The following is a 16,301-nucleotide window of genomic DNA, read 5'->3' on the forward strand; positions in this document are numbered from 1 at the left end:
ATGGCTACAATGAAGAAGATTTGAGAAAAACGGATGCTAAACGAAAAGAATTGTACGATGTAAACGATTGAGGAATTTTACTCCTTGCGTAACATATTTAAATTATCTTTTATTAGTCGAATTATAAACCACTGTATCGAAACACAAAGGAGTAATGTTAGCTTTCGAGTTAAATCAAGCTAACCTGTGAAGTATTAAACACAGGATAGTGACATCGATGAACGAATTTTACCTCGGATTACAGGATAGCAGAATCTTTACTATTGTCCATTAATCTTCCTGGAATTACCAGCTATTAAAAAATTCTAAATAAATAAAAAATGTTACACACTCTTCAATTACCTTAATCATCAAATTATGAAAATTCGACAACGAACTCTACTCTACTAAAAATTTCTGTGAAAGAAATTGCCACCGAACGTACCTTAATTCACATACGGCTCACTATTTGAGAAACCTCAGCGTCATGAAAATATTATGATAAAAAAGGAAATGAATTTTCTAGAAATTCGTCTCGACAGAGAGGAATTCGCAGAAACATTCCGCCCATTTACCGACTAAATTATACACCTGTGCAAATAGCCCGGTGTTTTCTGGGACACCCCGATATCTGATCGGCGCAGGAAGCGGCGCGTTCAAGCCAAAGTTGCAAGTGATTTCGAGAGGCGGTCGTTAAACCTGGGCCGACACGAGGTTGCTGCGTAATCGCGAAAGCAAGGAAAGTATTTAGCCGGTTTACGGGCACGGACACGGAGAGAGGGAGAGAGAGAGAGAGAGAGAGGGAGAGGAGAGGCAGACAGAATGAGAAAACGGGAGAAAAGTGACGTGGCGGCGGGGGTGGTGGGTTCGGGAGGAGGGTTAACGGGAGGGTGCCGCATGGCAGGGTAGGGAGGGAGGTGGGGGTGATAATTTGTTAGCATGCGCGCACCCCAAATGCGCGAAATCCCGTCGAAGTGCGGCTCGTGCGCATTGTTTCCTTGTTTGCCAGGTGTTTCGAGTAGTTCGGCCGAGTGGGGGCCACGCCATTGTTACGAGAAGTCGCGCAACCGCTCGACAAAGCCGACGATCTAATGCTCTTTTATTGTGCATTGTGCTCGGCCAAATCAAGGAACGGGGAACACACTAACCAGGGGGGTCCCCGCCTGCTTCGATGCGATAGGGTGAGGTGCCTATGCTGCCGCCGATTCGCAACAAAGACCGTCGTGGTCCTTCGTCTTCGCGATCTACACCCTTTTTTTTTTACTCCGCCGCACTGTTTACTATATCCCGACTTGAACGAATTTGGCAGCGACGTGCGCATCCTGCATGCCACAACTGGCCATCGTAGAAAAACGTTTTCGTTCATTTTTATTCGAGTAACAAATTTCCTATTCGCTTTGTTCGTTTGTCCTCTGTTAACACTTGATCCACCGACAGTTCAACGCTTCGATTGCATTCTTATTCGCTTTGTTCGCTGGTCTCAGTTAGCACTTCATCCACGAACGGTTTAACGCTTCCTACAATGCTTACCATATATGCGAGCGAAGGAATTAGCTGACCAGATTTGAAAATTAATTTATTCGTATAATATTAACTTAACGTTTCAATTTTAATTACGCTATAACAAAATCGCAAACCTGTTATGACGATTTTGAACATATGTACTTGGGTATTGTTAATACCTGATAATTGCTATGAATAAGACACACAATAAGTATATATTTTTATTCTCGTGTAATAATTTATAAGTAAAATCGTAGCGGAAGAGGTTGAAAACGGAGACAAATGATCGAGGGTTTCTTTGAAAAGTGTTTCAAAGCCACGGTAGTACAGCGACTTCTGTGAGTATTGTTTGAAAGAGAATTATCGGGTATCTTAAACAAATATATCCTTACTAACAATACTGTTGACAGCCACAATGTTCCTGTATTCATTATACCTCCTAAAATTTAGATAATATTGGGTACCTATTAAAAAATTAAAATACTTTTGTGTCGTGAGGTTTAGCATTGAAATTAAAAATTATGCGAATGTACATTAATTTAGAAGATATATATTAAAGAAACAAAAAATGTTATAATAAATAATTTTTAAATCCGATGTAAAAGTCAGTAATAATAAATTGTGTCAACTTAAAATCTGGATCGAACAATGGAATGGATGTCCTCCTGTCGCTAGGGTTCTATTCAAAGAAATGTCGTGTTTCTTCCAAAAAAAGTTTATTCGGCTCCAACATTGTTTTAAGTGAAAATTTATTCGAACCAGTTCCGTTTAGTGTACTGCGACTTGTCGCCTGGATGGGGTAGGATAGGGGGATCGACAATGTGCAACATGGAGTAAATGTCACGGCCATAGTAAAAATTACAAGTTCCACGATTACAGCACATTTAAATCGCGAATGCGTCACGTAGGGGGGATGGGGGGGGGTGGTACGTTAATTAATACAGATGCGGAACATTTGTAAACATTGCGGGTTTCATTAAACACTGTCCGAAAGCGTTCACTGATTTGCTCGTGTCCTTATGCGGCTGCTGTTCGTCGTGTTCAAGGATCCTTTTATTTCCGCCAATCACTTATCACGAGACAGAAACTTAGATCCTTCGTTCGAAACGGACTCGTCCCGTAAATAACTAAAGCGATTAATACGTTCAACTGTATCTACGTAACCTAAAGAATCATAGCTACTTTTGTGAACTGATGCGCAAGTGAAACTTCATGTTCTCTCTCGGTTGCAGAGTGCGTTTCGGTGCTCTGTTTTGTAATTGAATAGGCGCGAATACATTGCCAGAACTTTCCAAATATGTCTGCAACGGTCGCAATTAAATCGTGATTGATTATATGGTGTCGAAACCCTTTCGCTGTTAAGCGGAAACTAACGACGAATGAATACTTTTAAATAAGGTGCTCACGGGTAGCCATACCCAGCTTATAAGTGATTAAACAGAAATCCATCTCTTCGCAGTAAGTAATTGTATTTGTATTCGGACTGCATATTATTGTCAGTACAATTCTGACTAATTTACAACACAATTATAGTCGTTAATCAAACCATACGAAATAATTCGTTAAGTACACTCGCCGCAGGACGTCAATGCACGTGACTACAATAAATACGAGCTAAAATTAAATGCAACGCAACGTTGTCGACATTAATAAATAATATAAAAACTATATCGCAGCTTGATTCCATTTTACATGGACAAACAAACTTCATAGACTAGTTGAATTGACACTCTCTCTCTCTCTCTCTTTCTCTGTCTTTCTATTTTTCTCTCCCTCTCTTTCTACCATTCTCTCCCACTCTTTCGCTCTTACTCTCTTCTTCATTCCTTTTCTGTTTCACGAGAAAAGTTCGATGGAAATCGACAAATTCATCTACTACATTATCTTCGATAGGGTTTAGATTGACACGAATGAAAATCGTCACAGTCAAAAGTGTATAAAAGTCACATTTTGATTCATAAACGTTTCAGACAATGACTATTAAATGAGATCGTTCAGGCATTCTCGATCGGAGATCATGTAATTGAAAGTATTGAGGCTTTTCAAGTGGTAACGGTGAACAGAGGAATCTACGTTATAGAATTCTGTATAAAACATTTATTATGGGTAACATCGGGGAACAGAGGGAGTGAAAGTTTCGTTTCGAACCTACTATAGGCAGAGCACAACGATTACGTTCGAGAACAAGATTTTTCAATACGAGCTCTTCTTGAAAGTTGTCTTATATAAGTTCATCGTTCGTATACCCGAAAATCTCTCAACAATTTCATCTGCAATACTCGTCGACCGAGCCTGGTTTCGAGTACTCTAACTGTTCTCCATGTGACTAGTATCGTCGTATCAAATAAGTTAAGCGGAAAATTACGGTAACTATAGCCGATGGAATCGTTACGACCAATTCAAACTAGATACAATTGTAACCGAGTGTCGTACAAACAGCGCACACATATACAGGCTTCCATCGCCGAATTAATTTCACGTTAACACCGATAACATTATGTACAAATTCATTAAAACAATGACTAGCTTCCTTAACCGTGCCACACCTGGCCCAACACCTTGGACACAATGACTTTCGTTAGACTTTAACACGGATATCTTTATCAGTAGACGTTCGAATACAATCGCGAATGAATAAGGGAAAGTCTCGCCAAAACACTGTCACCGACGTCGCGGTACAACGCTTCCTGCGAACGCAAGTTCGATGATGCGACTTTCGGGTAGAGTTCAACTCAGGATAGTCGATAAAACGATCGTAAATTCGACAGCGGGTCCAAGGCTGCTTTCTCTGCTACCAATAATATACTATACTCTTCTCTCTCGTAACATATTAAGATCTCCCAGACAATATCACGAACTTCAACTTGGCTACAATACAAGCTCAATTATTCTCGAATCATCATCCATGCTCTCTCTTTCTCGTCGTTGTCTTCTAAGGAATTCCCCTCCGGAAAATTCAACGCGGAACGGAGTGATCGGTACCCGCATAATATTTTCTGAGACACCCTAATCATCGAAAATCAACGTTAAATCGCATGGTGGGGTTATCGGTCCCCGAGTTCTCTCGCGGCCACCGGCAAACAATAAACCTCCGAGACTCGTCGAATAAGCTTATTGAAAGTAAGCATCGGAACTGAGCGTCGCCGAACGGAAAGTGGTAAGTTCAATTTCATAAAAGGCTCGACGTCAGCGTCACCCGGTTAGAACGGAAATGCAAGCGACGAAAACATACGGATTCTACACGTCCTGGCCCGACTCGACCGTCCTAAATGCGACTCATCAATTGAAGAAATCGTCGTCGTCGAAGGGATCGTTCTCCCTGACGAATATGTTCACCGACTCCGACTTCCTGATGTACTGGTCCGTTCTGGACTTGTTGCTATTGTTATTGTTGTTCCCGGAACTGTACTTGCCCTGCCGACTGTGATTCTTCAGAGGCAGGGTGGTGGCCCGATGGTCGGGCACGTTGTCTTCAAGCTCGGACTTGAAGGCGAACGCGTTGTCGTCGTATCTGAGATCGCCGTTGAAGAACGAGTCCCGACCACTGTTCTCCGACACGAAACTATCCGTCACCTGGTGGGTGTCCTTGTTGTCGCATGGCAGTTCTTCGGGAGTCGCCTTCAGATCGGAGGGCAGCCTCTGCCTATCGGACGCGTCGCTGGACGCGCTGGCCGTGGGCGTGAGGTCGTCCTCGAAGTAGCTGGACCGTTTGCTGTAATCTCTTTGCGCCTCCTTTCTGGGTAGATCCTTCGCGTACCTCTTGCTGGAGGAAGGGCTCGGCGGTGGCGCTGACTTCTGCTCGTTCATGTCTGAGCGGATTCGTGGTTCCGCTGTGGGCAGAGCCTCGACGGGAGACGGGTCCACGTGCTCCATGCTCTGCGCGAAATCATCCTCGAACGGACCCTGCGTCTTACTGTGCGGCTGTCGAGGTTTGTGCCTTGGTATTCTCTTGCGATGGAGACTCTCGCTCTTGGTCTCGGGACCCTCCGACCAGTACGGCCTTTCTGCCCAGCTGTCGTACTCCTGGTCGCTGCCCCAGTAACTCTCGCGGCTTCTCGAGCGTTGCGACGGGCGTAGGTAAGGATCGGAATCGTTGTCGCTGCACTCGGATCTGGAGGTGCCGAACTTGTTGCGCGACTCGGCGTAGACCATGTCGGCGTTGCGGCCTTCGTTGGCGCTGTTCGGCCTCTTCGGCCAGTGCCTCTTCCTACCAGAAGGGTTGTATCTAGGCGAATCGTCTCCAGGTCGGTCGGAGCCGTACTCTTCGTCCCAGTTGTCCGGATAGTCGTGCGGTCTCTCTCTGCCCTCTCGATAGTAGTAGTAGCTCTCTCTGGTGGGATAGTCGGCATCGGGCGGACCCGGCGTCCTCCTGTTCCAAAACCTGTTGTCCTCCTCCCACCTTCGTCTCTCGCACTTTCTCCTGTACCATCTGTCCTCCTCGTGGTAACCCATACTTTCCTGACTTCCGAATCTATCTTCCTCGTTCCACAGCGCCAGCTTTCTCTTCCTCTCCTCGTCGTAGAACGGCTCGTGCGGACAGTTCCATCGCTGTTGTTGCGTCCTGCACTTCCAGTGAGCCTCGTACTGATCCTCATCCTCCTTGTACGGCATCTTCCGGTGCAGAAAGCGTCTCAGCTCCTCTTCCCACTCGTCGTGCCAGGACGAAGGGTCGCGCGGCCTGTGACTGGGGTTCTTTAGCCATGCCACGTCACGTGACTTCTTCACCATCCTATCACTTCTGAGGAAATTTCTGTCCCTCTTGTTGGCAGGCGCGGGACCAGTCTCCTCGTAGAAGGCCCTGTCGCCGAAAGCTGGCTGATTAAACCGCGGTGGATGGCCACACCAGAATCTACCGTCACCCCGGGTCCTTCCGTTGCTCTCCTCGCTTTCTTCTTCGTCCTTCCACTCGTTATCGCTATCGCCAGATTGCCGAAAGGCTCCCTTGAATGCAGACTCCTTGTGGAACTCCTTACCATCAGGAGACCATGGTGACGTGCTCGTCAGCGGCTGAGGTCCCTCGCTCGGTGGTTTGTTGGCAGCAAATAAAACGGTGTCAAATTTCGCCCAGTTCCCATCATCCTTACCATCGTCCTTCTCTTGCTTCAATTCAGTAAAAGGGCAGAAAATGTCTTGGGCATTCAACGGCTTGGTATCTTTTGCCGCGGTTGTGCTAGTACTCAGCATTTTGATCTCCTCGAAGATGTCCATCGTCATTGGTTTCGAGTCCTCGTCCTTCGGCTGCTTCTTCGGGCTAGACGACGAGGGCGGCGTATCGGAAAACAGATTCAACAGTTCCATTTCGGCTATACCTTTCGACTGGATCGATGTCGGGATAACAGGAGACACCCGACTAGAGTTGGATGCCTCCTCTTCGGCTTGTTTAGGCATCGGCTCCGGCTCGCCTATGATCTCGCGCAACGCAGCGTACCTGTCACTAGACGTTGACACCGAGGATTTCACTTCAGCTTTCTCTGCCAGTGATCCATTTTCCTCTATACCGCTTTCTACGGGTTTATCGAAGTCTTCGTTCGCTTCAATTGTCTTCTCGGGCTCCTCCGCTTCCGCTATGAAATTTCTTCTTTCAGACTCTTCTTCGGCCTCGGCGGTTGCCTGCTTCGTCAAGAAATCTGCCACGGTCTCTGTCTCGGAGATCGAAGTTCTAATTTTCCCTTCGGTTTCTACGGAGTGAGCTTTCTCACTTGTTAAGCTAGAAGAAGATTCGTTCTCCTCGCCTTTTGCATTGGCCAAGTCGTCCTTTGCTAAATCCTCATTGCTCGGTGGAAGCTTAACCGTTAGATTCACTAGGGAAGCCAATGATTCTGTTTTGCTATCATCGTCCTGTTGCGACTCGGTGCTGTCGAATGTTTCCTTCATCGCATCGGATATTTCTTCTTCGACGCTGTCTTTCATTACGTTCTCTTCGTTCTTCTCCATCTGTTCCAGCTCTAGTAATTCTCTGAACACCGCGTATTTGTCATAGGTGGTATCGTACTTGATTTCTTGTTCCTTAACCTGCACAAAACTCTGACTTTCCGTGTAAGATCTCGGCTGATCGGATTGCGTCTTCGTGGTCGTCGCGGGTTCTTGTACGACAGGAGTAGCATCTTTGCTTCCACTCGCGGCTGCTTCTTTGGCCGATAGAATAGCTAGACACTCGGTAAGCTGCTGAAGCGTCAGACTAGTCAGCTCTTGAACAGTCATTCCGAGGCTATTGGCCAACTCGTTCAAATTAGACGATGTTAACTGGCTCAGAGTTATGTCCAACGAAGGCTTCGCCTTTTTCGTGGACGATGATGTATTCGTAGAAGTAAAAAACGTAGACAGATTCGTGGTAGGCACCATAGAGCTGAACGAGTCCTCGAAGGTCGACGTGGTCATCGAACTAATTAAATCCGACTTACTGGACAACGTAACGCGAGGACTGAAATTGTCGTCGAAGTGCCCTTTTACGTCCTTCGTTGGACTTTGACTTCTGTCGCTGGTCGGTATTGGTACAGATTGCTCACGTTCTGGGAAATCGTAATGGAAGTAGCCATCCGTGTGCGGTGGCCTTGGTGGAGGTTTCATGGCGACCCTACCTCCTTGCTTTTTTGGAGGCAGCGGCGGCGGATTAATCAAGATGTTGGCGGCTCCTCGAGGCGGAGGTTCAGGTACAAGTTCCAGCTCCGCAGAGGAGCTAGACAGTCGTGAATTCGCGTCGGAGGAACATGACTTTAAAGGGGACGCCGGTGATTCGCTGGTACCAGAAAAATCTACCGGGAACGGCTTATCTATAGACTGAGATTTATTATTTGGTAAATCAATGTCGAACTCTTTCCTGCGTGCCGATTTTATGGGGCTAGAAAGTTGGACTAAACCGTGTACAGACTCCGTGGAGTCCTTGTCCATCCTACTAAGTAACGAAGCGGTTCCAGTAGCGGGCACGGCTGAAACCACTGGCGACTTTGAAGCGGATGAATCCTCGGGCGGTAAAGCAACTGCGAGCGGCTGATGGTGTGCCGTTTTCGCAACTGTTTCCGACCTCTGCGCTGAATCGGAACGCGTACATACTGGTTGGACCGCCTCGCCGTCGTCGAATCGATCGAAGTTCGCGAAGTTACTGTCGTCGAAGTGATTGTCCTTCGACGTCAATTCGTTTCGTACCTGTTGCACGGTCTCCTGTGAGTCCAAGATGGTGCTAAAGTTGGCCTGGAATGTGTCCGTCGAGCTCGTGGGTACTAGGTCCTTCAGCACTTTCTTCGGAGGATTCTTCAAGTGCTGGAAGAAGTCCTTCTTATCCACATATGGTTTTATCAGACCGGTTCCTAGGGGATCTAACTCTGTGAAGACGTCTATTTGGGGACTTTTAGTCTGGGACTGTAACAAATTAAGTATTCGAATTGCAGGATAAGCAGATGGATGGTTATTTAGTTATCTTCATTCATAAATGTAGTTCAGTCTCATAAACTGATGATATAACGTCGTGATCTAAAATTAAAGGTGTTTAAGAGGTGTTTACAGGTGTTTAAAGATAAGGAAAATACAATATAAACTTGCGTTTGGAGAATAAAACCATTTTAAAGGTGACGGGATTCCTAAATTACTTGTTTTAATCTAACTTAGCAATGAAAGCATAGGGAACCAAATCCTAAACTAATTAAGTAACTACGTTTACAGAACTTAATAATAAATCTTCACGGAGTATTTACCTCCTCCAGATCTTTCTTGATCGATGTGTTTTTCGGTGAATTTGTGATCTCGTTGTCGCTAAACAAATTCTCCGTTTCCTTGTCAAACCATTCAATAGAACTTTGAAACGGCGGTGTCTTAGACGTGGATGTCGCTGCTGGACTGGAAGTAACTGATGACTGAGGACCAGGAACTGTTTGTTGGCGATCTAAATGTCCTCTTTTTGTACCCGATGGCGGTGGTGGCAGAATCGGTCGCACGGTGTCTTCCAACTGGAAACGCTCATTTGAATCATATAATGTTACTTAAGAGAAACTAATCGATGGAAAGCAAGCAATAAAAATATCTCGAACAACACGCACTTTCATATTCGCAAATGAATCACCAAACGGATCAGCCTCGAAGACATTTTCACCGGATGGTGGTTGGTTGTCTGGTGTAATTTTGTCCATGTGATGGATTCCCTGCTGAAGAGAATTCAATTCGAACTGTAAATCTAATAAGTCCGCTATTACACCACTTTGGGACTCGTTTCGTCTGTCCGATTGCTTATCTAAATCCGAATTCGCGTTCTTCACTCGATGAAGGGACGTTTCGCTGCCCGCTGCACCCTGTAAACGAATTTTTAATCATTCATTTGTCTTATGTAATAAATTGTACGAATAGCATTATTTTCATAGAAATTCACTTTTGTATCAGGTGTTGGCTCGACGAAAATGCCGGTGTGAAACTTAATAACGCTTATGGCGTTCTGCTCCAAGTGCTGCTTAGTCAGCTCGACTTCCTTCTTTTTCAGTTCGAAAACCACTTGAAACAAGTCCCTCATCGCGGTCACCAACTGCACAACATCATGATGCATATATGAAAATACTGGAAATTGATATATTAGCAAAACAGAGATCTCGTTGTCTAATTATAATAAATGTTACGAGTAACAAGTACACGTGTTAATACGTAAGGACAAACTAAAAATATACTTTTATTTCAAACACTGATCATGAAATACTCAACGAAAGTCTTACATTTCTAAAAAAAAGTGGGTTCGAACGTTGTGTTCTGTGCACTCGAGAAGGACGCACTGAAAAAAGGGCGACAGAGGGAGTTCAACTCGAAGATATCGCAGTCCCTTTGAACGAGCACGAAGGGATTCGCGTATAATCGAACAACAATCTCCCGCGGCGTATCGTTGGAGTGCTAGGCCGAATCGTATAATGCAATTATTTACATGCCCCTCCGGAATTACTGAGCCACCGAGGTCGATATTGCTCCTCCGGATCGGACAAATATCATTTTAGACCCCCCTGCCTCGCTAAAGCGAATCGTTCACTATAAATGACACGCATCAACCGCGTTTACGAGTCGTACTGCCGCACGAATGGATCCTCCTATCGAATTAATCCTTGCAAATGTCTATACCCGATATGCTTCTCGAAGATCGCATTGAAATCACGAAAGGACTGCAATTTTTGTTCCATTTTTACACTTCGCATACACTGCTGTGCACAAGTATTTGTACGTATTATTGTAAAAATATGATTTATATTATTAGTACAATTCTCCATTACGATTTAAGATTTCATCTTAGATGGTCGTATAATGCCTATAAACACCATAAAGTTCATTTCGCGCTGGCACTCTTACTGTACAATTTCAGTATCTATACCAAAGGTTTGTGATTTTAAATTACGGCTATATCAATTTGTTTCGAACCTCTGAGATGAAGATATGGAAATATCTACTCCGCTATTGTGTAAACCTTACTTGGCTCGCTGCTTTGTCCGTTTTGATGCCAAAGAAACGATGCCCAGTGTCCGGTGACCCAAAAATGTATCCGAATGCTCTTGAGTCGCTCATGTCCTGAGCGATGAACGATATTTTATGTACAGGGTGGTGATAAAGACAGTCCTGGAAAAGCCATATTTGAGCTTCGACCTTCACATTTTTATCAAATCAATTAACTAATTCGTTACTAGCACTATTGGCGGGCACTGAATTATTAAGAACATTTGTCTTGCATGAACATCTAAAATATGCATTATCATAAAAATGGCAATAAGTTCAAATAAATATAATCTTCTCGTGTTTATAAATTATCTAAGGTTCGGTAGATTTAGTGTTAACATTGTTGCATGCAAATAATATTAATCTCCGAAAAATAAAATGAAACGAATCAAGAACTTGTTAGATAAAACAATTTAAGATGTTATGAACGTATTTAATGATACTACTGGCAGTTATTTTTTTAAAATGCATGTTAATTAATTATCCTAAATTACTAAAAGTACACTTACGAAACCTGTATTTACAAAGAAAAATTAATCGAGTGATCACCAAAAAGAGCACCATACGATACATAATAAGTTCGTATTCTTACCCCAGATTTTTCGTCCCGCAATCGTAGTCCATCGATGCTGACCTGAACCGAAATTCGTTGTTTGTGTTCACCGGCAGCCCGAATCGCCATCTTCAGATCGGCCAAAGCTTCTTGGCACATCCGGTCCCCACGTGCTTCCGATACTTCCAATATGCCAATCAGCTTCGCCTTGAACGACACACCCTCCCCAAGAAATCGGCTTCGGTCGTTCTTGACTGCAACGAAAGCCGTTTTTCGTTTCGTTTGTTGCTATCACGTCGTAGAAACTTCCGTGTTCATCGCAAGATAAAAATAAAACATGTGTACGTCGTACTATTTCATCTACCGGAAACAGTTTACAATGTACTGTGCTCAGATGCCGATCTGCGAGACATTACGTCATCAAGACGTTCAGTTATCAATGGTAATTCGATATGTTTTTCAATGCACTATTCATCGAAAATATCGAATTAAAGTGGAAATGGAGACGAATCGTTTGCATTGTATGAAACACGTTCTAGTTATTGACTGCATAATTGCGAGGATTTTGTTTGTCTTCTCTAGACTACAGACTACTTTTCTAGAATATAAATTATATAGAACACTTTGAACATAGTTATTAAATTGAAAAGTTAAATTCTACGAGATCAGTAAAATGTTCATCGTTCAATACGTTTTTCAGATCCTAATAAAATTAGAAAAATATAATAGATTAGCATACAAATAATTTTCATATTTAAAGTAATAGTTTCGTCGATCATATCGATGTCATGGCAGTCAAAGTGTCGATCCGTATTATAGTTTGTTCGATTAGAAATGTGAGTGCTGCCGCGAACGAATGTTTCACATCTCAGTTATATTACAGAGCCAATAATTTGCAAGTCGATTCAGCGGCGAAGCTCGAAGTGTTGTAGAAGTGTAGCGAGCCTCTCGAAAATGATTTTTCAAAGGGACGACGAGCAGATCGTGCGGCAACTAATAAAGGAACGTGAAATCTGTCGCGGTAGATGCTCGTTTTAATAACCCCACATGTGGCCTTATTCAAGCCCACAGAAAATTGAACCCGAACCGTTCGGCGCGAAGGTATTGAATTATCGGATTCGAGGCAGCAGGGGTTCGTGCTGATCAGCCCGGCGATCGTTTCGAACCTCTTCAACTAATATATTGAACGGTCATACGATCAATTTGATCTCGTGAAAACGCGGAACAAGGGCGGACGAACGTGCTTCACACAAGCAATTTATTTTCTTCATTGTTACCCCAACCCGGATCGGTGGCACGGCAAATTTCATTTCTGTTCGGAGGAGATTGGAAAATGTTGTCGATCGACAAATTTTAATACAGGTATCAGGTTTTCGGGCATGCTCCAAGCCTGCTGTATCGTCCGACAGCACCGACTGCGGGCTTTGTCTTTCCATGGACAATTTGTCGAAAACTCCCTTGTCCGCCAGGCTTTTTTGCGCAGACTTTTTACGACCCCTCGCGACTTTAATAATCACGACCACACCGGCACATTTGTTTGAACGTCCTCGTGCGGCTCGAGTGGAGAACGCCAACTGTCGATACTTCAGACTCTATCCGGATAACCAATTCATGCCCCCCACCTACGACTTTTTTCTCCTCCATTGCCGGTCACCTTTGTACCAGCTTTTTCCTTCGCACACATCTTCCTTTGCCAAGTCTCGCGGCGCACGAGACTTTTATTGCCCCCCCGGCTCTGTCATAACAATCACTCTCGGCATCGAGCATCGCTAGCGTAAAACAATAGGTCGATAAAACACGTGAAACTTAGCGTAGGATTAAACTATAATCCCACGGATACGCGAGTGCAGGGTGCTATTTTTCTCCATTTTTCTCCTTTTAGATCCTTTTAGAACCTTTCCAACTCAAGAAGACGATACTTTCGACTTCGACATAAAGAACATCGCAGCAGTTCGAGAAATATCGATGCATAATTTCTGTTGCTTATACGTTTAGTGAAATTTTATATCGAAAATACTGATTTGCTATATATCTTTTTCATAGTATTGTACCGTTCTGTGTTGTCCTTTCTATGAATTATCTTTTAATATAGTCAAAAACTATGCTGAATCACTTTGACCATTCGAAAAAGTGCTTTTGATCAAAACGATTAAAATTAACATGTTTGCTATTTGCAAAGGTAATGAAGATTGAGAGAATTTTATTACACCCGGAGTTACATTAAGATAATTCTCATTCTCAATATGCAAGATAAATATTTACTTAGTCCTTTTATATAATAAATGAATTCCAAAAATTTGGATGCATTGTTTAACATACGATGACTTACAATACAAATGGCGGTATACATATACAATTATAGGAAACAATTTACCATAGATATATTGATCATAATGAAAACAAAGAAATATTTTATCGTAAGACTAAATTTATGTCTTTTGATAGTCAATTTAACAAAATAGTTTCTAAAGCTTTTTTTTGCACTATTTTGTGAATTATGTGCCACGTAGTTGCGTTGGTATCGTGCATTGGTGATCGCGTGAACGGTGTTAAGTGTACCCAGCATATCTGAACAGATTTTGATAGCAAACAAGAAGTACAACTGTGATACGAAAGGGTTATCGTTTCCATGAAAATGATGGTTGAAACTCTTCGTTAAAGAATATAAAACGGCAAACAGATAGCTATAACATAACCTCTTAAATGACAACTGCATAATCAACAATTATGAAATATTGCGCAATCAGCATAAATGGTAAAGCAAAACGTGTTTTTATCCGGTTCCAGCATCATAAATCACCGGGCACACCTACAATTAAAATCCTAGAACAAGCTCATCAAATTAATTCCGGTGTGGTGTATATACATATGGATTTGTAAACAAAGTAGTATAATCTGAAATATCGGACGAAGTGGTTAGTGTATCCATCTGGCGGTGAGGCCGCGAATGAGCACAGACAGTAACGCCGCATCAGCACAGTCGATAATGTCGAATTGCAACGAAAGCTCGCACGGAAATCTCGCCTCGACACTGTAGTTTCCATCGAGAGGAAAAAAAAGATCGACAGTTTCCGTGGTTCGGAATCGGACAATAGTATTCATGCAACTATACAGTACATTATACTACCATTACGTGTCATCTTAATCCGCCTGATTCGAATCGAGCGACTGTCGTCTTTCTCCCTCTTAAAGAAGGGAAGCCATATTCCAAAGCTCCCTTTGACCGATCTGCAGGGTGATATCACGGACGTCATGCTTGAGAAACATTGATAAAAACGCACGGAACAAGGGCAAAGCCACCAGTCGCGACACGAATACGTTGATTCGAATCACAACGATCTCACTAAACCACAAGACAACGGCGACGTAATGCACGTTCCCCGACGTTTCCATGAATATTGTGCAATTCGTAGGGGGTGGGTTTTTACTCACACTTGTACGGACTGTTTTTCTTCCGTAAGGTCTGCATCGATAGTTCCGTGTAGGCGACGAGAGAGTATCGGAACACAGCAGAGAAAATATTACCGATCTTCTCTCTCGGCGCACCCTCGGCTGCCGCACTATCGTGGATAGAATTCTCTCAACACAGGCACATGTCGCTCACACTTGTCTTTCTCCCTTGCCTCTATCTTCGTCGCCCCTTGCGCTACTATCTTTCCCTTTCTACTCTCTCTCTCTCTCTCTCTTTTCCTCTCTCTCTCTCTCCTTGTCTCTCCCACTCTCACCCTTTTTCACCCGCGGTCTATCTCGTGCTCTTGTCCTGTCCAGCCGTTACTCTTTCGCTACTCCCTCTGTCTCCCTCGTTTCGCGTATTTCCACGGACGTACCGAACTTGCTGCGTTTCACACGCGGTCGGTACCTTTCGCTCCGCAAATACGTTCTCACGTTCTTGTCGCGGACCACGAAGAGAACACCGAAGTCGCTTGGACACACGGTTCCGGGAATTCGGTCCTCGCGATCGAGACGCGTGGCGTGAAAATACGAAGGAAGTAACAGCCGCCTCTGCCGGCACGGATCATCCATGTTAGCCTCTCTTATTGATCAATAATATACACATACACCACCTAGTACGCGGCGTTGTCGCTTCGGGGCCACAGGGAGCATTTCCCGGATCGCGCGCGCTTTTCCTCAAGCCATCCTCATGCCTGGTTCAAAGGCCTCGACAGCTGTGTCAATTCCGTGCGTTTCCTTCCGAGATGATCTTGTTAAAGACAAGACCGCAGATCACTTGTTCGAGCACTTTTCTGAATACGAATATCAACCGTATGACAATCGGCTAACCGCTTTCAGTTTTCGTCGCAAGAACAAATCATGGTGGCGCGATTGCGGACTGGTTCTTGACGTTGTTAGTTTCGTTCGAACTTGACTTTGTTACTGCGAGTCTTTATTGAAATAATAAATATGAAAGAAATGAAATATTATTCAGTTATTACCATGTTCTGTTATAAATATAACGTATGCTTCTTGAATTCTTTTGAGTTGTCTTTGATTGTGAAAAATACTGTGGGGTGTGTTGGACACATGACATCCTACCCGATGTGAAATCTTGAAAAATAATAGTGTGGCAAAGTGTTGAAACATATACCAATATCTGTTTGACGTTACTTCGGAAATACCACATTATATTAATATTAAAACGTACTTATTTGCAATTTCATTTTGGCTGTCATTCTATAAAGTGGATGTCCTACAAACATAGGGGTAAAACATAGACGAAGAATGACAAGACGATAGTCTCTTACGAGTATATAATTTGTCGAGAGATGGCGCCATTATACGCCTTACGCGCGAAATACAAAGATTGCCTGAATTAATA

At 43.6% G+C, this 16,301-nt stretch overlaps 1 protein-coding gene across 5 annotated transcripts; it reads right to left on the bottom strand.

Moving 5' to 3' along the window:
• Positions 1–2,162: 2,162 nt before the first annotated feature.
• Positions 2,163–15,632, bottom strand: Dab (DAB adaptor protein). Of its 5 annotated transcripts, XM_078196486.1 has the most exons (8): positions 14,918–15,631; positions 14,613–14,713; positions 11,525–11,739; positions 10,912–11,055; positions 9,839–9,988; positions 9,513–9,761; positions 9,171–9,422; positions 2,164–8,838 (listed from the first exon to the last, which is right to left on the bottom strand). In XM_078196486.1, exons 2-8 carry the CDS (start codon positions 14,623–14,625, stop codon positions 4,762–4,764), a joined length of 5,100 nt encoding a protein of 1,699 aa, XP_078052612.1. In that variant the 5' UTR covers positions 14,626–14,713; positions 14,918–15,631; the 3' UTR covers positions 2,164–4,761. The 5 variants fall into 5 exon arrangements, with proteins under 5 accessions (XP_078052609.1, XP_078052610.1, XP_078052612.1 ...); XM_078196483.1 differs by having other exon boundaries at positions 2,163–8,838; positions 14,613–15,632; XM_078196484.1 differs by lacking the exons at positions 14,613–14,713; positions 14,918–15,631 and adding an exon at positions 12,846–13,197 and having other exon boundaries at positions 2,163–8,838.
• Positions 15,633–16,301: the final 669 nt, after the last annotated feature.

The sequence above is a fragment of the Augochlora pura genome, chromosome 2 (assembly GCF_028453695.1).
Source record: "Augochlora pura isolate Apur16 chromosome 2, APUR_v2.2.1, whole genome shotgun sequence".
NCBI lineage: Eukaryota > Metazoa > Arthropoda > Insecta > Hymenoptera > Halictidae > Augochlora > Augochlora pura.

Excerpts from the sequence above, each read along its gene's own strand:
- Dab (XM_078196483.1), bottom strand. The coding sequence starts at position 14,739 with ATGACGTCCGTGATATCACCCTGCAGATCGGTCAAAGGGAGCTTTGGA. Across the intron at positions 11,056-11,524 it reads TGCGGGACGAAAAATCTGGG|GACTGTCTTTATCACCACCC; the intron begins GTAAGAATACGA and ends TGGCTTTTCCAG. Across the intron at positions 8,839-9,170 it reads TCAAGAAAGATCTGGAGGAG|TCCCAGACTAAAAGTCCCCA; the intron begins GTAAATACTCCG and ends AATTTGTTACAG.